Source organism: Manacus vitellinus, unplaced genomic scaffold (genome assembly GCF_001715985.3).
Source record: "Manacus vitellinus isolate BGI_N305 unplaced genomic scaffold, ASM171598v3 scaffold_22_pilon, whole genome shotgun sequence".
In the NCBI taxonomy this organism is placed as follows: domain Eukaryota; kingdom Metazoa; phylum Chordata; class Aves; order Passeriformes; family Pipridae; genus Manacus; species Manacus vitellinus.
The window spans coordinates 13425857-13448165 of NW_021939632.1; the positions used below are offsets into that span (position 1 = coordinate 13425857).

The window sequence follows — 22309 nt, forward strand, 5'->3', positions numbered from 1 at the left end:
TACTTACAATAAGTATTTCTTAATCAGTGTTCTCAGTATATTTACAAAAATCTTAAGGGGAAAAATATTGTATAACTTATCAAACTTCTTGTAATCTTCTCAGGATACAATTATCCATCAGCTGCAAAAACGCTATGCTGACTTACAGATTTATACTTATGTTGGAGACATTTTAATAGCCTTGAACCCCTTCCAGAATCTCAGCATTTATTCTCCCCAGGTAAGAGAGATTCCAAGCTGTGGACAGTAGTAACTTTACATTTTGTATTAACACCACTGGCTAAAACTCTTAAGCAATGTTGGAGGCTAAGAGTACAGACTAAACCTCAACCTTTTCTTCTTCCAGAACAGTGTGGCTACGAATCTGTGTTGCTCTGGTTTGTTTTTTGAATTTGGTCTCATTCTATTTCATTCCTTTCTGCTTGATGGCACAACTTCCATGGTACAGATGAAGGTCACCCTAGCCCCAGCTGGGCCTCTTGTCTAGCATTTAGGGCTTTCTTCTGCGAAGTGGTTATGTGAACCTCCTCATGCTGAGGCTTTTGCTTCCTGAAGAATTTCTCTGACTATTAAATGTCCTGTTCCATCAGCTCTGGCTTAGAAGAAACAAGTGAATCAAATGCTGTAAAGATAGAGGCAGTTTAATTCCCTGCAAATATGAAGAGAGGTGGAGCTAGAAATTACTTAGTCTCCATGGGTGCTTCAATCAGGGCTGCAGGTAGAGGAGTGAGATTTCAGGTTGACTATTATCTTTGAAGTTTCTTTGGTGTATTTCCTTTATTGAAGGTTTGTGTTTGAAGTTCTGTTCCTCGTGTTACAGTTCTTTTCACTTTCTTATATGGGAAATGTCAGAGGGCATTCTAGGCGTTGTAATTTGTATTCTGGAAGTTGGGCAGTGTCAAGAATTACCACTCCTCTTCCAGGTGAATCAGTGGAAATTCTGTGCTATAATAGACAACTGCCTCTGTTGAACAGGCAGAAGATAGTCACTGTTCTCTTTTCAGTTCTTAATTATGTAGCTAAATTGCATATTTAGACTACTGTGTGTTCTTTAAATTTAGTTCTCCAAGCTTTACCATGGTGTGAAGCGTTCATCAAATCCCCCCCACATATTTGCCTCTGCGGATGCTGCCTACCAAAGCATGGTTACATTCAGCAAGGATCAGGTAAGAATCTGTTCATTTTGGTTTAGATTCCATATTAATTATACTGCCACTGTGCTTCATGGCTGTGGCTAATGTTCTGTTATGTTGTACTTTGGGAAATTTTTCTCTAATCCTTTTATTCCTACAACAGGAAAACCAGAGTAGAAATCCAGTCAGGTTTGGGAATTCTGGAGAAGACCCAGTGACATAAAAGAGGCTTAAAGGTCAAATAGGATGATAGGAGTACCTGACCAATATAGTTTCCTGGACATTCATGAAGTCCTGGCAGTTAAGACCAGCTGCAGAATGTTGCTGCACACTGATCCTAGGCCTGTCTTGCCCTGGGTACTTAAATAATTTACACTTGTGTAAAATAGGAGGTTCTCAATGACATAGCAGATTAAGAGAGTTTGAACCACTTTTCTGTTTCAAAAAGACCCTAAGTCACAAAAAATAGGAACCATTATCTCATTTTTTAGTAAAATATATTATGGATGGATCTATTATAAACATAATAAGGACACAAATCTAATTATTATTAGCAATAATTTTAATGAGAATAAAATACCATACTGTAGAAGATTTTATTACATTCTTAAGATTATAACTTTGTACTCTTTCTAACTTGATGTGCTGTATGTACATGCATACTGAGGGCTGATAACTATTTTTGTTTATAAAATCTTTGTGATTTTACCCTGCACATTGCACAATAATTCATAGAAAATACTAAAAGCAGAATAAAATAATAAAAGGCATGCAATCAGAAAATGCCGAGAAAAGAAGACAAATAAAAGGAACAGGAACTTTACTAAGTATGTGGAAGTACACTGGCCTGAGAGATGATTAGTACTTCTTTGATGGAGGCATGAAAGAAAACAAATACTCATGTAGAGTAAGTTATGTAAGAACTTGTTATCTGAGGAAAAAAATTAGTAATGACTTCAGCTCATCAGGCCTTGTACGTCTTTAATAGTTTTGTACCTGTTTAAGAAACAATTTTCATTTAGATCTAAATCAGTTTCCTATTTGCTGCTTGCAAAGTATTACAGGAACTTGTTCATCTCCATTACCTGACCAGTGTTATGTTGGTTCTTCAGGTAAAGCTGCATTAGATAAACACTGTAGCCAGACTGAAAATGTTTTGATTCTGTTTGTTTTAGACATTGAGCTTTCTCTTGTTTTTTCACTGGGAAAGTTGAAAAGTGGCTTAAGGTCTTAATATTTCTCTTGAAGTGAAAGTCAAGTTTAACCAATTCTGCAAGGACTCATAGGTTTCAACCGTGTAAACTGTTAAGTTAAATAGTGTAACTCTGTAAATCCATCAATGTGTTACCTGTTTCCAAGAGCAAAAATACCTGACAAGAAGCAAATAAATGATCTGCAAATGTCATATTGCACACATTATGTAGAGTCAGTCCCTGCACCTGCTGTCAGGCACCACTAGGTACCACAACATAATGGTTGCATCTTTCAAATCTTTTCACATAGCTCAGTTCTATATGAAGTTTCAGTGCATCAAGTATTTTAGGACCTTGTATCTTTTCCCAGCCAAGAATCTTGTATGTTCACAGTGTCATGCAGATAATTTTCAGGTGTTTGCATAAAAACAAGTGCATCTGTGCAACTGCTCAGTGTTAACATTTTACTTATATGTCTGTTGATACTGTACCTTAAATAGACTAATATTTGTACTGGTGAGCTGTAGAATATGTGGAAAAATAGGGGAAATAATGAATACTGTTAGAATTCATACTCTATAATCTGAAGTGTTCACACTTCAGTGTTCCTGTGTGAACTGACCTTTTAGGTGTACTGGGCTTCTGCTTCCATCTTGTCCACGAAGCATAAGAGCAGAGAGTTTAGACCATTCTAGCTAGTCTCTGAATCTGGCATCCATTTGGAGAGCCTATAAAATACCATATGTGAAAGACTGCTGACCCAAGAAGAAGGTGGATATGTCCTCCCAGAATCATGAAATGAAGAGATGCATAATTTTCTGAAATGTTTAGATGCTAGTTTGCTGTTCTGGTTTGAATGTCAGAGTCACCTACAGAATAGCCTCTCTATGCAGTGGTAATTATTTAAGATTATTTTTAGGAGCAAACTTTTGGTCAGTGTATTAAAAATAGCTGTACCCTGTGATACGTGTTAATTCATATGAAGTCAATACAGTGAGCTCAGAAGCACATTAATTGAGCTGTGGCAGTTTTCTGAGTTTTAAGTATTTGAGAGAAACCACATAAATGTTAGTCATGTCTGTAGACATGGTCCCTCATTTATGTGTCTTAGCCCTTAGAAATTCAGTCACTGCTTCACACATGCGCAGTGCTATCAGGCATTGTGAGATGCATTTTAGTAATCTAGGGAATAAATTATTGCACTGAGTCTTTGCTGATCTCTCCTTTCAGAAGGGGGTTAACCCTTAAAGTATTTTACAGTTTTGGTACTAAACATGAAGTAACAGATGGAAGTGGTAATGGCTGATATTGACCATGTGGTGAACTCTGCACCTGAATGTTTTGTTTTGTGTGTTCAGTGCATTATCATCAGTGGGGAAAGTGGTGCTGGAAAGACAGAAAGTGCCCATCTGATCGTCCAACATTTGACCTTCTTGGGAAAGGTATTTCTTAGCCAATTATGTAAAACTGTGAACAAGTCCTTCCAACCCCACCCCAGTTTCTGCTTGATTTAATCTTTAATATTTAAAGCTATTTACGTAAATTGTCCCACTTGAGTTAGGGGCGTAATAATCATGCATGTGTGAGAGCAATGAATTAAGATATGAGTGTGACTCACACCAAGCCACTTGATATTTTTTTAAAGAGTAGGTGCTGGATTCTGAGTGTTCAGTACTGGTAGTTATGTACAGTGTTTATCACATACATCATTGTTTATTTGTACAATGACAGATCTTACTATGGCTCTAATCTTAGAAGCTCTTAGACATTTAAATGTTACAAAAATGCTATGAGCACAAAATGATGGAAAAATCAAGCATGTTAAGGTTAACCTTAAGTAGATGTCTTTAGGTTTTTTATGGTTTTGGTACTCCTAACTAATTATATGACACCTCAGAGGTAGAACAATTGCAGAGAAAGCAGAATCTGCATATTCCTACTTGTGGGAGACTTCCTCATCAATTTGTTAGACCTGTTGTTATGTAAGTAGGAAGGTTAACACAGTACCTTGAGGTACATTCTTCCTGCCACAGTACCTAAGTCCATACAAGCATGAGAAGAGGATTCTATGCTTCTGAAGCAAGAATTGAATTGTGGGTAAGCATTATATTCTTTTAATTATTATTCTGATCTGTATCTGTTCTGTCAAGGCCAATAACCGTGCTTTGCGTGAGAAAATTCTTCAGGTGAATCCTCTGGTTGAAGCATTTGGGAATGCCTGCACTGCCATCAATGACAACTCAAGTCGCTTTGGAAAATATCTGGAAATGATGTTTACACCCACAGGAGCTGTAATGGGGGCAAAGATTTCTGAATATCTCCTTGAAAAATCAAGGGTCATAAAACAGGCTGTGTAGGTATATTAATTGTTTGTCCTTTGACATATATATAATGTTTGGATTGATTTAATTATCAAAAATTCTCTATTTTAAATGCTATCTCGTCTTCTGCTAAAGCAGTAATCCTTTGTACAGTGCTATGACAACAAGAGTAGTCAGGTTCTTTTGGAGTGGAAATCAGAGCCGCTCCATTCTTTGGAGAAATGTTGTGTTGACTGGTTTTTCTGTGTTTCACAGTTGCTGATCCTAAACCATTAAAACAAGTGGGAGATTTGCTACCTGCTTCAGTGAGCTCATTATAAGAACTACTTTTACATTGTACAAGTTGCCACAAGAATAAACACAGGTGCTTTAAAAGGATTTTTTTTTTCCAGGGGAGAGAAAAATTTCCATATATTTTATTATATTTATGCTGGCCTTTATCATCAGAAGAAACTTTCTGAATATAGACTTCCTGATAAAAAGCCTCCTAGGTAACTATCGCTCACTTGTTTTAACTGCTCATTGTAATTAGCTATTGATCAGCACTTGCTTTCAGTATGATGCCTTAAAATCTCTCTTAATCCTTCTCCATCTCTTAAGGACCTTTTTTAATCCTCCCAAGGAAAGAAGAAGATGGACACTGAGGCATTCCATTATTTGTGTTTGTTTGAGAAGTTGAACTATTAAAACAGGAGGAGGAAGAATCAAGCTCATTATTATGTAGATATGCTGACATACTTTCAATGAGAACAGCCCACCTTATGAATTTCTTACCATAATGCTTCACATGCAGCAATAACCCAGAATATGTTTTGAAGTTGTGTTTTTTAACTGGTGTTTGTACTCTGCGTGCTTCTGATCTGTATTGGGTGAGGGCATATGTGTCAAATGTTGGGAACACTAATAGACGTTAACAAAGGATAAGTAAAAGTTAATGCAACAGAAGCAAAAACTTCATATGAATTAGCACCAAACTATATAATTGGAAGATACTGAGATAAATGTTCTTTCCAGTTACTGAGGTACTTGCATTGAAGTCACTGGAGGTCATACTGACGTATCTGTTAGTGTGATGTTTTCTTTCTCCCACTCTGTTTAGATATATTGATAATGAAACTGGAAGAGTAATGCATGATATTGTTACTAAAGATTCTTATGGAAGACAATTTGAAGCGATTCAACATTGCTTTAGAATTATAGGATTTACTGACGAGGTAAGAGATCCAGGTGCTAAACCATTATTGACCTTCTTTATAAAAACTTACCTCCGGTGCTGCCTTTTGGTTTTGTGGATGCACACCTGCACCACAGAATCTCTTTTATGACAGAAGTGAACCCTGAAAGAATAACCACACACTCAGAAGGCAAGAGCAGCCTGAGGTCTCGGTTGGTACTCAGGCAATTCTGTATTGCACTGTTTTCTGTGCAAATAAGAGTTTACTTGAACTTGTAGAATTTGGTTTCAGAGAAAGCTATGAGCTTTAATAGCCATTCCAGTGCCTATGTTTTTTTGTCATAGCCTAAATATGATCTGTATATCTAATTGGATTCCTTAAAAGTGCATCTTGTCATCTTTTACAGGAAGTGTACTCAGTGTACAGAATTCTGACTGGAATCTTAAATACTGGAAATATTGAGTTTGCTGCCATTTCTTCACAACACCAAACGGATAAAAGTGAGGTTCCCAACCCAGAAGCCTTAGATAATGGTAAATACATTTTAATGTTGTCAGTTCTGTAAATGCAATTTAACTGTATTTGTGAGAATCTGTAACTCATGGTAACAGTTGGTCAATGCTGGTGATTTCCACTGCATAATCACAGTTGTGTATCTTTTTTTCACTGTCTTTTAGCTGCTGCACTACTAAGTATTGGGTCAGAAGAACTTCAAGAGGCCCTAACCTCCCACTGTGTTGTAACACGGGGGGAGACTATTATCCGAACAAACACCGTGGACAAAGCAGCTGACGTGCGAGATGCCATGTCTAAAGCACTTTATGGCCGGCTCTTCAGCTGGATTGTAAATCGTATTAATACGCTGCTGCAGCCAGATAAAAATATATGGCAAGTTACACATCACTGAATCATGTGTACTTACTGTGCATATGTCTGATGGGTTCATCCATTTGTATATTTTTGATTTTGCAGAAAGGGTGCTGTGTTTATTTTGACTAAGGCTTCAAAATGGCTTTCATGCTGTGATACTGAATTTTGTTTCCAGGACATTAATCCCATCATTTTCAAAGACCCAAGTAGAATTTAGCTACTGAAGTCAATGGAAATTGAGTTGTTGAAGTGCTGTATAATTCTTTAAAAAGATGCTTCCTATATACTGAACATGAAAATCATACAAAAGTCTGATAAGTACACTGAAAAACTTTAGTATGTATTCACAGTCCTTACAGATCTTGGTTTTTTAGTAATAAATACAGATATCAGATATTATTGTGGTGCTACTTGAGATGTAAGTGATGATTTTTTATTTTTCATAGTTACAGAAACATTACATTGTGCACCCTTATGATTTCATTGCCAGGTACTAATCTGGCTGGTTTGATCTTTTGGAGCAGCTGTAGAGATTTTAGAAACAAGAAAACCCCTCAGGTGATGTGAGAATGCCTCTGATCTGAGATCTCTACTTGGCACTTCACTGTGTCATATAGACACATTCTCATCCATATCCAGTTTTGGTGGTGACTGTCACACTTCAGTTCGCGCGTGGGCTCTTGACAGTCCAGCTTGTAGCAGGAACAGACTTGGTAATTACCCTTCTGAATGAGTATAGCAGAAACATACTATTAAAACTTGACACCTTTTGACTGTCTGGAGGAGCAGACAAATTTTATTTGAGATCTGCCTATGAAACCACTTGTTTTAATATGGCTGCTAAATGTGGCTTACTTTTTACCTATGATTCTCCTGCCACCTTCATGGCAATTTGCAAGAAGCAAGTGGAAAACAAAAGTCTTAACAATGCTGAACAAATGCACAAGTTGTCTTAGGCTCAAACACACTTTTCCTATGATTTTTGCAGCAGAGTAAATAAATTATGCAATCCTAGTTACCATGTTTATCTTTATTTTAACGTGGTGTTGCCCATGATGAATTCTGTTTGTATTTTCACATGCAGCAATGCCGAAAGTGGGATGAATGTTGGGATACTGGACATATTTGGATTTGAGAACTTCGCAAGAAATTCTTTTGAACAGCTGTGCATAAATATCGCTAATGAACAGATCCAGTTTTATTTCAATCAACATATCTTTGCACTTGAGCAGGTAAATTCAGCTCTGATGAGTTCTAGCTGAATCAGCCATCCTAAACCATAGACTATATTCAGGAGTACTTTATAAACCATAAAATGGGTATGTGATTTAAATGCAAGATAATGACATCTTTCAGTTGAAGTTTTGTGAATGATGTTGCCGAGGCTTATAGAATATTGCTATGCATCACGAATGTTACTGGTTAAATATTAAAACTGTGCTGATGACTTTTGTAGATGGAGTATCAGAGCGAGGGAATTGATGCAACTACAGTGGAGTATGAGGACAACCGTCCTCTTCTAGATATGTTCCTTCAGAAACCCATGGGTCTCCTGTCTCTGTTAGATGAAGAAAGTCGATTTCCTCAGGCAACAGACCTAACTTTAGTTGGTATGTACAAACAAAAACTCTGTGAAAAGACAAATGTATTGTAAGAGGGCAGAATGTCATTGTTGTTCAAGTTTTACTAGCCTAGTTGTCCTGATGAGGCTGTGCCATTTTAGTTGATATTCTGAAGTTCATTTTTCACTGTGCTTCATAATTTTCTCTGCTTACTTGTTTTCTATCGTTTTCATATTGGAAAAGTTATCTTAAATATCATGTGTCAAGAGCTTATTTGTCTTTCCAGTGTTACAAGGAAATAACCTGTGTCTTGTCCTTGTATGTGAGGTGTATCAAGCAGTATTTATCCCCATTTACTGAAGAGGTGGCTGAGACAGAGTAGAATCTTGTATCTAGGACCACCCTGTGAGCAGCATTAGTGTTGAAAGTAAAATTTAGAGCTCCCAGGCTGCTAGACCCATGTTTATCCAATTAGAAAATACTGCTTCATTCCAGATTATCTCATCATAAATAGGAAATGTGTGTTATTTCTGGTGTGCCATCTGGCTGAATATTTCCCTGCCTTCATACATATTTTATATACATTTTAACAAATTTTGGTGCCAACCTTAAACCATGCAGCGCGTGCTATGTTTAAAATGTTGTCTTGCTTTTATTTGCTAGAGCTGACCTTTTCCCTGTGATATTTCCTTCAGTGGAATGTGCAGCAGAGACTCAAGCTGTTAGTCAGAGGAAAATAACAGCTGCCTATTAAATTGCACAATACATATAGTAGATTTTTTACTTCTGCTAGGCTGAGCTTACTGGAATTCAAGTCACAGATTGAACAAGTACTATGGTTTCATTCCACTCCTCCTTTGTATACTAAAGTAGTCTGCTTCCCTGTGGGTCACATAAATCAGTTAATACTGAATACTGAACTTCTACTGTCAGAGGAACCTTCCTTGGTCCAGTGCTGATCAGCTTTACTGCTGATCTGTACACAGAACAGCAGGATCCCTCAAGGAGACAGCAAAGTGAGAGAGATATTTTACCCTCTCCAGGTGTGCCAGACAGTCATTAATTCTGCTGCTCTGTTCCAGCCCCCTGAAATTCCAAACTTAGTTATTTTTGCTTTAAATACAAGCTTGATTCAGTGTTAATAGAAAGAAAAACCTGACACAAGTTGCTACCTGGGCTTTCAGTGTTGGACAGACAACACTAACTTCATTACGAAATATTAAAGAGCATACAAAATATCACAGGGCATAAAAGACATTTTTCTCAGAAGTTGGAGTTTCCTTTTCTGTCAGTTCTTTAGAGGTAGGCCCAGGAAACAGAAAGTCTCTTTAGAAGAGCTTTTGTATAGAAGCCTCCTCTTTTTCTGTAGAAGTGCAAAGGTAAATGAGACACAGTTCCAGACTGAAGACATTAACATATCCTTAAAACATGATGAACAAAGCTAATTGAATGCAGAGGGAAAGATAGGGAAGATACATTTAAACAAGCGTGATATATGCACAGTTTTGAATGTACATAACTAAAATAAACTCACCCCAACCCCTCTATATGCATAAGCAAATTCATATCAAAATATGAGAAATTGTCACATCTTCTCATTAGCCCTTCTTATTTAATAGTTTTCCATGCACAAAACCATCCACAGTGGTGTTTGAAAGACAGCTTTACTGGGCTGGTTTAGAATGAGCTGTTCCATTCAGAAATGACAGCTTGGAAAAAGTGTAGAGAAGCTGGCACACAAATATTTCTGAGCAATCTGATAATATATGTGTTTATAGCAGCTCTGACTTCTTGAGAAGCAACTTAGCAAACTAATTAGGATGAAGATTATAGTTAATCACTCTGTCACTTAAATCAATGTCTCTTCTCAATCTCTAGATAAATTTGAAGATAACTTACGATGCAAATACTTTTGGAGACCAAAAGGAGTAGAGCTGTCATTTGGTATTCAGCATTATGCTGGAAAGGTAAGGTCATGTGATTTTTATTTAGTTCAAATAGTGGTGGTATGGTCATTGTTTCTTTTCATCCAGAGTTTCTGCTTTATGGTGGGTTTTTTCTTCATTTTAATAGAAAATATGATAAAGTTTATGCAAACATAGAATATATAATAAAATTTTCATGTCCATTTTATAACCTATCCTTAGGGCTCTTGCACAAATTGTGTAGACAGTAACCATCTTTTTTCTGCAAGAACTCTGGCACCAGAAACACCGTTATTACAGTCACTTCAAAGGAGCAACTCTCTGGAGCCAGAACAGGCTACGTGCTTGTTAACATCATGTGAATGCCACAGTAGTTCTGTGTGAGAGTGTATCTAAGTATATAGATGAAAAGCAATGTAAACCAGTATCTGTAATAGAACTTAAAATCTGATAGAGAGCATTGGAAAGACTGGGACTTGCTAGTACAGATGTTTCCTTGTACTCTGTAACACCTAAGTTCTTTTGTTCACATTCACATGTTGTTTTATGTGGGGAATAATGTTCCAGTTTTCACCATAACATGAGCTTTGCTTGTGATTTCAGGCCCAAATATTTATTTATAAACAAAATTGAAATGGCCATGTTTTATGTAGTAGTCAACGAAATCTCATCTTTAGCTCATTTTAAGACTGCACAATTTTAAGATATATTCTAGTAAATTCTGTCCAGCTTTCTGTCTTGGTAAGAGTAACTGCCAAAATTCACACAGGTTTTGTTAGTTCTTTGTACCCAAATGGCCAAGTAATAAAAACACTACTGGTCAGTATTCTATTGCAAGGGCAACATTCAGTTTCTGTGTAAACTAATGGACTCCAGGGGAATTGGGCTAGAGAGGAATATTGCTAGTGATAATCAAACAGGTCTAAGAAACTATTGCAATTTAAAAAAAAGGCAAAATTAACTGATTCTATTGATTATATTATATATATTATATATGTATTCATATTGATTATATTAGTACAAGTAGCCAAGCATTAATTTCTAATTAAAACAGTTAAAATAATTGAAATAGAGTAATGTTTTGTTTTCCTAATATGATTTTCATTGCAGCAAGAAGCCTGTTTTAATGTACCTAGATGTCCAACTTACTCCTTTTCCTCCAGCAGGTCTACTTAGAGATTACAGATTTGTTGCAGACAGCAAATAGACAATAACCACCTGAGAACCATTTCTTACTTCACATATAAATGATCAACTTAATTATCTCTGTTATATTGCAATGTGCATAAAATAGTTTGTCCTGACAAAGCATAGTACAGCAGGATTTAAGCCATTTAATCCAGTTGAATGTGCCATGACATGCTATGAATATAGGTACTGTATACAGCCAGTTTATGTTCTGAAGACACTGCTGTAGTACACCTTTAAGTCCTTCATAGGCAATTCATTGGCCTGTTGGATACAAGATAACTGGTCTACTTGGTCGTCCTGATTGTTCACATTTTAAGGAACATAGTAGTTTTTGGGTAACCCTTTTTGGCAAATCTTCTGATTCTGTTCCCCACACTAGGTATTGTATGATGCCAGTGCATTCCTTGAGAAGAACAGAGACACTCTTCCTGCCGACATAGTGGTGGTGTTGCGAACTTCAGAGAACAAACTTCTTCAGCAGCTGTTCTCTAGCCCATTAACAAAGACAGGTATTTTCTGCACAGCTTTGCTAACATTGTAACCTCTTCAGCTACCTACTACTCTAAAACTCTTAATTGTTGCTGGACAATTTTTTAAAATTACTCTTTTTCAGCTCTGCTCCTAAAGTCACATATCTAAAACATGATGATACGTGGGTTTTTTTAATATGTGACATGAATTTTTCTAAAACACCCATGCAGCAAGATTCTTCCCTGACTCTGGAGAAGGAGAGATTATCTGACATGTAGGGCAAGAGCTCATTCTCAGAGCAGGATGAAAATACAGGAGTTTCTAGTTCTTAGTCCTTTACTAAGATCAGTACTCAGCTGATAGATTCTTGTGTACCGTGTCTTACAGTTCATAAATCATGAGATGTAGATCAAGGTGTTTTGGAGGTAATATTCATCTGTTTAGAAGCATTGATGCAATACATAGTTTCTTACAAATTATAAAAACCACATACTAACATGCTAGAATTAATTCCGTTGATTTAAAGCTTGTTGACTTTGACTTACATGAAAGTGCCAGATCTATAGCTGAATAAAACAGGAAGATGAAATTTGGTTACTCCATAGATAGATGCCAGAATGACAGTAACATATACAAATGGTAATTCTGCAGTATCAATACAAACAAGCCAACAAATTAACACTTCTCTCAATAATTTCTATGCTCTTTAAGTATCTTTTTCATAACGGGTAAGAAAAAGATGTAATACTAAGGAATAATCTAAATACAGTGGATTGTATTAGACTGCAAAATTACTGTAATCTGATATATACAAATAAGGTTGTATTTCTAGGTGGAAGTTCGTGGTACATGCGTTAGATAGTGCTGTGTAGGCTTATTGTACATGACCTGTAGATGCAATTCTGTGCCTGTGCAGCAGCTCTCTGTCTTGGATTTCTGAACTGTTTGTAGCCAAGTTGTAGACTTTGGTGATGCATTTAACCTCTTGAGATTTCTATGTAGAAAAAGAACATCTGGAGAAAAATTTATGTTGGAGCTTTCTTTGCATATGTAAAATTTATAGCAAAATATGTGTTTATATACCAGAGAGGATAGATTCCTGTTACAGTGTCTCCTTTCTTTTCCTGTAATTGGAAGGCTGTGGACTACCCCCCTTCAAATTACACTTTTAGAGGTCCCTGAGAGGTGAGGATCGAATGAGAAATCTACTTTTCCTTTCGTCTATGGCAAGTTTAGATGGAGGGGGATGTAGCTTAAGATGGAGAAGAATTGGTTTGTGCCCAAGTGGGGAACAAAGAATCTTTGTGTCTACTTCTGATGTTTGAATCTGTGTTAAACTGATAAAAGAGATTCTGATCAGCAAAGCTAGAAAGAAAGCTCACATCTGGTCAAATGTGCCTCCACACCCCTCTTTACTAGCCATTTTAGACCTTGGAGCTATTGTCAAACCAGAACAGATTAGGTGCTTTGTCCCAGCTATCAGTCTCAATTATTGTAATTATTATACTTTTTATTTTATTGCTATTTTTAAATGAGAATATTGATGTCTTCATGCAAACTCATCTTCCTCTGGCCTTTTGCAAGTATTTTCGGTAGCAGCAGCATTCAACTTGAGTATTTTGCCCAAGATGCATAAAAGGTTCAGTAAGAAGATACTTTTTATTGCAGTAGTGTATAGTTATGATGTTGGTGTATTTCCACTATGGTTTTAGGTCTCTTACATTCCTTCCTTGTGTCCTATTTACATGAATTGCGTGCTTGCTCTCTCCTGTTATAGACCATTTACCTTTCTGTGAAGAGCACACAGCAAGTTGAGTGTTGTCTGCATTTGTCAAGTTGGTACAGGACATCCCATTAACAAAATTATCGTGCATATGCTCCTGTGCATGATGTTATAAGAATAGCTTAAAGCCCTTAAGTCATTTTTATTTTTTAAAAACTTGTGTAATTTTGCTCTTTTTTTCCAGCTGTCTGATATAATTGGCACTCACATCCTGTGTTGGGGCCTGTGTGTTCTAAAATCAGATTGTTGCCAGGTTTAGTTTTGGCAGCTTGCAAGATAAATGAAAGGTTTGGCTGAGAACAGAAGGTATTGCTGGCAATGCTGCTTCATCTCTGCTCAGGAAAGAAAGATAATGCTATTCTCTTAACTTTCCACAAAGAGGCTTTTGTAAACAAAAGAATAGTGACTGTGTATGTGTCCCATCGTACTCTGTCCTTGTCTCTTAGCCCTCTTTCCTGCACTCAACATGGGCTTCACTCCTAAAGCAAACTAGATAAAATGCAGATTGAGATTCATAATCTTGGTACAATTTTCTCCAGCTTTTTGTCAATTACTGACTGATGCAAAAGTTAATAATTTACATGGAAGCCATATTGCGTCTTTCCGGGTAACCCTCACTTGAAATGGGCCTTCTGCCAGTATTTCTGGTGTTTTGTTTGAAGGTGAGTGACAGCACATTCTCACATCTGCTTGCAACTATCTCTGGAATGTGCAGCGTAGGTGGGTTTTGCCGAGCAGCGATCTCCGATACATCCGGCAGCCACTAGGTGGTGGTATCCCAGAAGCGAGAGGGAATGTGAAGCTAGTAACGTTGGGCTGACAATGTCTGAAAATGTAGTGCTTAAATACCAAAAAGAACAAAAAGATGCCTTTCCTGCCCTGAGATGATCCTCTGTTTGAAGTATATTTATATAACTGTCATGTCTTCTACTGTCAAAAACTGAGCAGCATCAAGAAAATAAATATTAAAAAAGCTAAATTCTTCTACTAATTTAGGATCGTGTTAATCCCTGTAATTTATCAAATATACTTATCCCCTCTTAACAAATGTTTCCATTTCACAGTAGCGGACTGTGCAGTTTAAAGGGCCAGACATTAACAGCAGGACATTAAATATACATTTGTAATAATAATTTATGGTTAAGAGAGTATGCAATTACTGATGAGACACTGGAACTTGAACATTATGGCACTAATTCTGTAGTCTGTACAGCTTTTTTTGTCATCTTTCAGTGAAAACTTAGTCACATTTGTCGTGTTTTCAAATCTGCACATTCTAGGGACCTTTAACCTCAAAACTGAATGAACGTATTCTGATTTAACCTAACAGTTCTCCCAATTGCTTCCGTGTCTGTCAGGGTTTTTTTACAGACACAGCTTCTTGTGCTGCCACTACTCTAGTTGAATATGCATATTCCCATTCAGATAGAATGCATTCCCAATTGTTTCTGGGTTTAGTTTATAACTATTGCTGCTAAAGCATCACAGAGAAAAGGAATCACATGATCTAGAAAATAGAGTTCCCTTGTAAGAGAAGAGAAGAAACTTTAACTGAAAAAATTAAGGACAGTCTTGGTACATTCAGTGATACCAGTGAGGAGTCACACCACTTGACTCACTGTCCTGATATTCAAGGATTTTTGCAGCATCACCTGTAAGAGATGGTACTTTAGGACTGCTTGGGCAAAGCACCACTGGGGCATTTTGAGACTGCAGGGGCTTCATCTTCTGAGAAAACCGCAGCACAACAAGATTCTCTGCTCTTGAAGCACAGTCTCTGCAGACTTTTGCCCTTCCTATGACTCACAGACCTTTAGAAATACTCTGCTCTGCTCTGCTCTGCCTTAGATCCTTGCTGGAGAGAACAGAGAGAATTGCGTTCTGCAGGGAGGGGAGGGGAAATCCTCCAGCTTTCTTGCCAAAAGAGTAGAGATGCTGGAAAAAAATCCCTGGCCTTACTCTGAGGATCAGTAGGGACTGGATTTGGTTGCATAGAAGAAACACAGAGCTGAGTACCACTACCACTGTAGCAACATAGCGTCTCATAATTTTGGTAGCGCTGGGCATTGCTCACACATCGAGAGTAATAGAGTATCAATATATCACGGCTAATGAACACTCAGTGTTTGTGGTGCCTAGATATTCAAGCATATCCTGTCAAAGAGAACTGGGATGAAAGTTTTCACAACCATCACTGTAGGGTTAGGTTAGTGATGTTTTAACAAGGTAATATTTTTGTCCAAAATACACTTTTTTCCCCAGAAACAAATTAATTATAAATAGCCTGTCTAAAGGTCATTTCCCCTCCTCAATATTGATTTTTAATGTGTTCTTTGTGCCTTTGAGTCTCCAGCCCTGCTTACAGCCCTCAGATGAAAAGTAATTATAAACAGTGTATGTCTCATATAAAAACCAAACCAAAACAATTAACAGACCATGTGCTGAGAGAGAATGTGAAAAAAATGTTTCTGCCTTGCTGTGTGCACACCAAAGAACACAAGAACTTGGGCCTTTTGCAAAATCACTTTAAAGAACTGTTTTTCACCATTTCTTGGTGACAAGAGTACTATCTCAGTATTAACTTGTCTGTAACTGTGACAGCGAGTCATTCCTCACGAGGAGTCAGAAACCAAAGGGAATTAATTTTTTTGCAGTTCAGTCCCATGAACAGATACTACTGAGCATAGAGTGAAATCTTGGCCAGTCAAAATTATAGGTGCTTTGCCACTGTTTTTAGTGGAAACATGGTTTGAGCTGTCCTGTTTTGTCACTGTGCATTCCTTTTGAGCATATATCCTTCCTCTAGCAGTAAATGGCAGGTCTCTTAGTTTGGTATGTGTCATTCTTATGCACTGAGATAAATCATGTTTCCATTGGGCTTAGTGGATTTTTTTTTCTTAATTCCACACATCACAATAGAGCAAAAGACTCAAATACATCTTAATTTTACTAATTTATCCTACAATAAAATCTTTTTATAATGGTACTTTTGTGTTAGTGTTTTTACCTCTAAGAGAAGAGATAAGGCACTCTAAGACAAATGAATTGGTAAACAAAGCTATTGCAATTTTAATATCTCTACCTAAAGATGAATCAGAATTTATATTTTGTAAGAATTTGGGTCAAGTTAATGGAAGCTATATATTTAACTCAGAACATGGTGGCTTTTGTACTTCTAACGGGTCTGTGTGTTAAAAACATAAAAATAGCTTTTGCATTGCTGCCAGTGTTTGTGTGCAAAGAGAAGCTTTAAACCACAGCTGTGCAGCGTAACAATCGTGAACTTTACTGGGTTGCAGATGTGGGACATCAGTAAACTAAATTAAACATAGCTTAACTGAGTTTGAGAGGTAGAGTGATGCATTACTTTTTTAGTTTTTTGAGCATTTTACCGTTCAGTGTTTCTTTTTCTTCATATCCTAAGGTTTTGTGGCATAGGACAAATGCAGCACGGATACTCACAAGACTTACTAGCAGTAGGATCCAAAACATGCTCTGAAATAACCCTAAAAATGAAATTCATCTAGAAACAGAACGATCAGTTAGATCAAAGTTAAGGTCTCAATCCTGCTAAAGCTTTATATAAAACATAACAGTTATTTACTGTTGACAATAACTCCCTATAAATAGTGTCAGTGAATCTCTGGAATTGCACAACAGCTGAGAAGGGTCAAGTTAGATTTACCCCGTTTATGATTGGTAAAGGGCATTGCCTAAACAGAAGTCTGCTGTTTTTAATCTGAGACTTCACAGACTGTATTGTACTGAAAATGGGCAAAGGACATAAATTTTTTTGTCTCCAAGTGCTTGCAAATTGAATCCTAATAAAAGTACAAGTGGGCAGGTTTAAGAATAGATCTTACTGATATGATAATAGACCATCCTCTCTAGATCAAATATTGAGAATATTTTTTCTTTACCTCTCTCTTTTCCAATTTTCATGTTTCTGGCCTAACTTCTCAATCCTATAATGACTATGATTTCACAGTAGGGAATAATAATCATAACAATGCATTGTATACCAAATAAATTCAAAATCTGTTGATTGAGGAAACAAAAGATATATCACACAAAAGATGTTACTGTTTTTAATATTATCTAGTAGACTGTGGGATCTCACTGTGCACCATATACAGAATTTAAATAGAGAAATATTCAGAGAATATTATTCAGTTATTTTAATGAGTAGTTTACTTGACAGTTTCTACAGGCACTGTGTACTGTAAGGTCAAACTGTGTCAAAGATGCTCAGTATGTCATTGGAAGCATTCAGTAGCTCTCAAGATCAAATCCTAGAAGAGCAATTATTTTTAAATTGCTAGTGAGTTTGTACGCAGATAAATTTGTTGAATATTCAGATATTCGTGCTCATTTGAATATCCATAATGTTTTTTGGTGTGTCCTTTACAAAGAATGTGCTTACATTTCCCACTCTTTCAAAATAATTGAATTAGTGATTAATGTCTCTAAAAGATTAATGTAGTGGGTGGAAAATAAACCTCCGAATCTGTGCTAGATTTTATGTATTCACTTCAGAATATTTTGTGTGCTCTTACTATGATTTTGTACTTTTATCCTTTTTCTTTATTCCTTCACCCTACAACAAGCTGTAGAGGTCAGTACTTTACTAAACCAGCATTATCTATTATTATTTGACTTTGTCTTACTTATTCCAACATGACTTGGCTTGATGTAGGAGTGGTTAATTGAGCTGCCAGGATAGCAGGTCACAGTGTGCGACAAAGACACAAAATGCATCTGTGGGTATTTGTATGACTGGGTATTTGTCTCATTAAGAGGGGAGATACAAATATAAATAGTGTTTTGAATTACCACAGAAGTAACTGGTTTTCTGCTAACTCTGATAATATATGGAAGTGCTGAGATTGAGAGGAGCAAATATTCAGTTGAGAAACCTTTGAGACTTGATTTAATTAATAGTCAACATCATTAATGCCTAGATTTCAAAAATGGGAAGGCCTGGAACTTCCACAAAGTTCTGTAATCTTGTTTCATCTTAAATTAAGACTTTTAAAAGACAGTTCTTGTCTTGAAGTTTCAAAACCTGGTTTTGACACCACCACCTGTCTAGCCTTAGGGTCTTGATGACTGGGAGGACTGATAGTCATAGTGAAGTCAGAGAAAATGTTCCATGATTTTATTCCATGTGCTTTCAGTGAAATCTTTATACCTGATTTTTTGCCATGGAATTCATTGGGAATCTTCACAGGCTTTAGAAGGATTTTGACCAGAGTGTGTATGTATGGAACAGCTTCAGCAGCAGGTCCTGAGTGATAGAAAATATACCATAAAATTTTTAAACATTGTGTATAGAGGGGACATACTCTGGAAATAAAAACTCTGGGCTGGAAATCACAGTTCTTTACTTCTCCTGGGTTTCTTGTTATTCACTGTTCTGGTAGAAACTTACTTTGGTCTCAAGTTAAACTGAATACTATGAAGGTTAATTAATGTTTGAGGATGGTCCTGAGATCGTCAGAAACAAGATGCTCACTGTTGGTTCATGTTGGTGAGGAGGCATAGATATAACAATGAAACAACTAGCATGTTCTTCAGAATCAAACCTTTACTTTTTTGAATAAAGCATATATGATTTTGGTTAAAAAAGAACTTCTATAACATGCAGGAGAAAGGATATCAATTACATAAAACAATGAGGGAGACTAGAGCTGAACGAGAATGTAAGGTAACCATATTTTCAACCTGTATATCTTTTTAGAAGTATTCTTCCACATACCTCTGGAAGAAGAAATAAACTTGTCTGTCCTGAATAGATGCAAATATAAAAAGGTTATTTTGACTAGTGCTTAAAATTAATGGAGAATTCCTCAACAATGAAGTGTTCACAGAAAATTCACCTCTGTCATTTTGTTCTAATCTTAGTTCCAGATGTGGTACAGGTACCAGGGCAATCTGCTGGAGCAGCAGAATCCCTCGAGTTGATGGTGAGGTACTGTACTGGTGACACAAACCACAGCTTTCTGTACTGCCTGCTGTTCCCCAGGAAACTCAGGGTTTGTTGTCCTGAGCTGCTTACATACAACAGCTTCAAATTGTACACTGCAAAAGATGTGGATGGAAATTGCTAAGGAATCTGAAGGAAATGGCCCATGTCTTCTGACAATGTATAAATCATAAAAAGCCAAGCCAGTTTGTTCTGTAATGCAGCAGCTGTGGTCAGCCTGTCAGTCAGTCTTAAGCCAGCCAGTTAGTCAGGTCTCCAGCTAGTCAGGCTACAGACCTGACTAAAGAAAGTGCTGGACATCAAGCAGTAGAAAACTGCAGCATTCATTATACTAGATCTTTGCTTTTTCCAAACTGTTTTAATGTATTTAATTTTTGTCTAGATGCAGCTTCAGATACCTAGCGCTCAGCTGTACTTAATGTGCCAATCCTATCAGTAGTCCTGTGTTTGGACAGAGGTGCTAAACCTATGCCCACCTGGCTGTGGCGAGATAAAAGGTTTGCCCAGCAAACCACTTCCCTTCTGCCACTCTGTTTTCCAGAACCGCATGATCCTCCCTTGTCCTGTGCTTGAGAACCTGTCTGTCCTGTGGTCATGTGATCAGGCTATACCAAATGTGCTTTTCCTGCTGTCTCATGTCATAGCACTATGAGAATCACATAAAATTTGCTTGTGTATCTTGTGCTTACATATTGTGCCCATGATACTTCAGGAAACATCTGCATTTCAGTGAACACACTCCTAGTTGAGTAAATGACTGCACGTGTTTGATTGAATTTAACTTGAAAATTGGGCATGTTGCTTAAAGTAGCAATTAGTACTCAAGGTTGTGTTATAAAAATATCTTGGGCACTACCGCTAACTAGTTTAATTAGTACCATAATTTGTTCTTCTTTACTAGATAAGGATAAAAGTTAAGATCTTTCTTACATCATATATTTACATATATTGCAGTATAGTAGGCAGTTTTACCTTCATTTCATCTCAGCTTCTGTCAGTGTCTTCCCTCCCTTGCATTCTAGTAGAGGTCTACTAACCCAATGTGTTAAAAGAATATTTTAACATAGCAGCAGTGATGCTTACAAGCAAAGTTTTATTTGTTGCTGTAGGCATCATGCTGTGTGTTTGCCAGTGTGTGCCTTCCTAGTGCTGGAGTGACCACTGAAGTGTCTGTAACATGCACAGTGTAAAGCATAACAGCACTGAATTTACACTGAGTTCACCATTCCCGGTCTAGCAATGTAAAGCTTTTAAGTATCTGTAAATATGATCTGTGTCTATTTCATGCTAAAAAGACTAAAGAAATCTTTAGTCTAATTGGGAATCAGTATCAGAATTCCTCAGTTCACTGTGGCATGCATTTTCATTTCAATCTGGGCCAAAAAGTGCATATTTTTTGCTCCTGAAGCAAATATTCATAATTAGGTTATTCCCAGGTGTGCCTCACTATTAAGCTTTCATGGTTATTAGATTCCATTTGGTAGTATGGATGTGATTTTGGAAATACTATTTCTTATTTTTATTTTGTTTATTCTGAATAGAAAGTATTTCATTTCAGAATAAGCAGCAGTTGAGGTCTGTCTGTATTGATAGTTGTGCTCTACAGACAGTACTTTTATAAATATATTCTTATGTAAGATGTGTAGTATATGAGAAAATTGGATTCTTAGCTTTTTATTGCACAAGATTAGCTTAAATGACTTCAGTGACTCAAAAGAATAGTTTTGATAGTCAGTGACCAGATTCAAATTAGTACCCAATAAAAAAAGTACATGTATTCATTTGTAGTCGAGCTAAAAGCTTAGTCTTACAGTAGCAGAAGATGAAAATGCATTATGGAGATAAGCAGTCGACTTCCTTCAGCTAGATAAAATGTACTGAAAGGAAAGACAGAGAAGAATCTGTGTTATGTCAAAGACATTGTCTGGCTCTGTACCTCTTCTGGAGTTCAAGTGCTTAGCTGTGATTAGAAGTAGTGTCAATGAAATATGAATGCATTGTAGCATTTCTGACCATATTATACTGTATCTACATGGTGTTTCAAGTAACCCCTCTTTATCTGAACCAGAAGCATGAAAGAAATTAATAAAATATATGAGGATAAGGAAAGAGCTTGTACTTGCCCTCTACATAATGGTAATATCCCTGGTACAGCGTGTACAGTAAGGTGACATTGTCATTAGGCTTTTTCTCTGTAAGTCATTTGCACTTCACAAACTGAGCGTTGTATCAAAGCTTAATGTATTTCTCACCTGACATGTTCTTACTTTGGGAGGAGTGATCTATTGCAGACATAACCAAAATGAGGTTATAAATACAGTGCTGATATTATTAATATTGGCTTGATACTACTTATAGAACCCATCACCTAAGAATAAATGAAGAACTGACAAACCATAAGTAACATCAGAACATCCATCCAGAGGGTGTACTTTTCCTAATTAGTATGTGAAGTCAACAGCTGGACAAATCATTAATATGGTCAGATCACACAGTGAGTGACTGCCAGGGATGCAAGTGAGAAGCCAGGAATGCTGACTAGTCCTTTCTGAGATCTAGAGAGCACTTCCTAAGTCCAACCTGAAAAAAAAAGAAAACATTTCTTTCTTTGCTGTGTAAATAGTTGAAGTACTTTCAAAACTTCTCCTGCTTGGCTTTGCATAATAGAAGAGATGCAGTGCTTTGACAGTATGGTCGTT

General features: G+C 36.8%; 1 protein-coding gene across 11 annotated transcripts in view; it reads left to right on the top strand.

The window, feature by feature from the left end:
• The window catches only part of MYO3B (myosin IIIB), a 197306-nt gene that overhangs the window by 90986 nt on the left and 84011 nt on the right, over window positions 1-22309 (top strand). For all 11 annotated transcript variants that reach the window (XM_018072678.1, XM_018072676.1, XM_018072681.1 and 8 more), the window contains 12 exons: window positions 104-220; window positions 1062-1166; window positions 3685-3768; window positions 4477-4679; window positions 5040-5138; window positions 5747-5861; window positions 6229-6355; window positions 6500-6710; window positions 7777-7924; window positions 8149-8302; window positions 10133-10221; window positions 11750-11879. In XM_018072678.1, coding sequence (XP_017928167.1) covers window positions 104-220; window positions 1062-1166; window positions 3685-3768; window positions 4477-4679; window positions 5040-5138; window positions 5747-5861; window positions 6229-6355; window positions 6500-6710; window positions 7777-7924; window positions 8149-8302; window positions 10133-10221; window positions 11750-11879 — 1582 coding nt within the window. The remainder of the gene's footprint in view (window positions 1-103; window positions 221-1061; window positions 1167-3684; window positions 3769-4476; window positions 4680-5039; window positions 5139-5746; window positions 5862-6228; window positions 6356-6499; window positions 6711-7776; window positions 7925-8148; window positions 8303-10132; window positions 10222-11749; window positions 11880-22309) is intronic.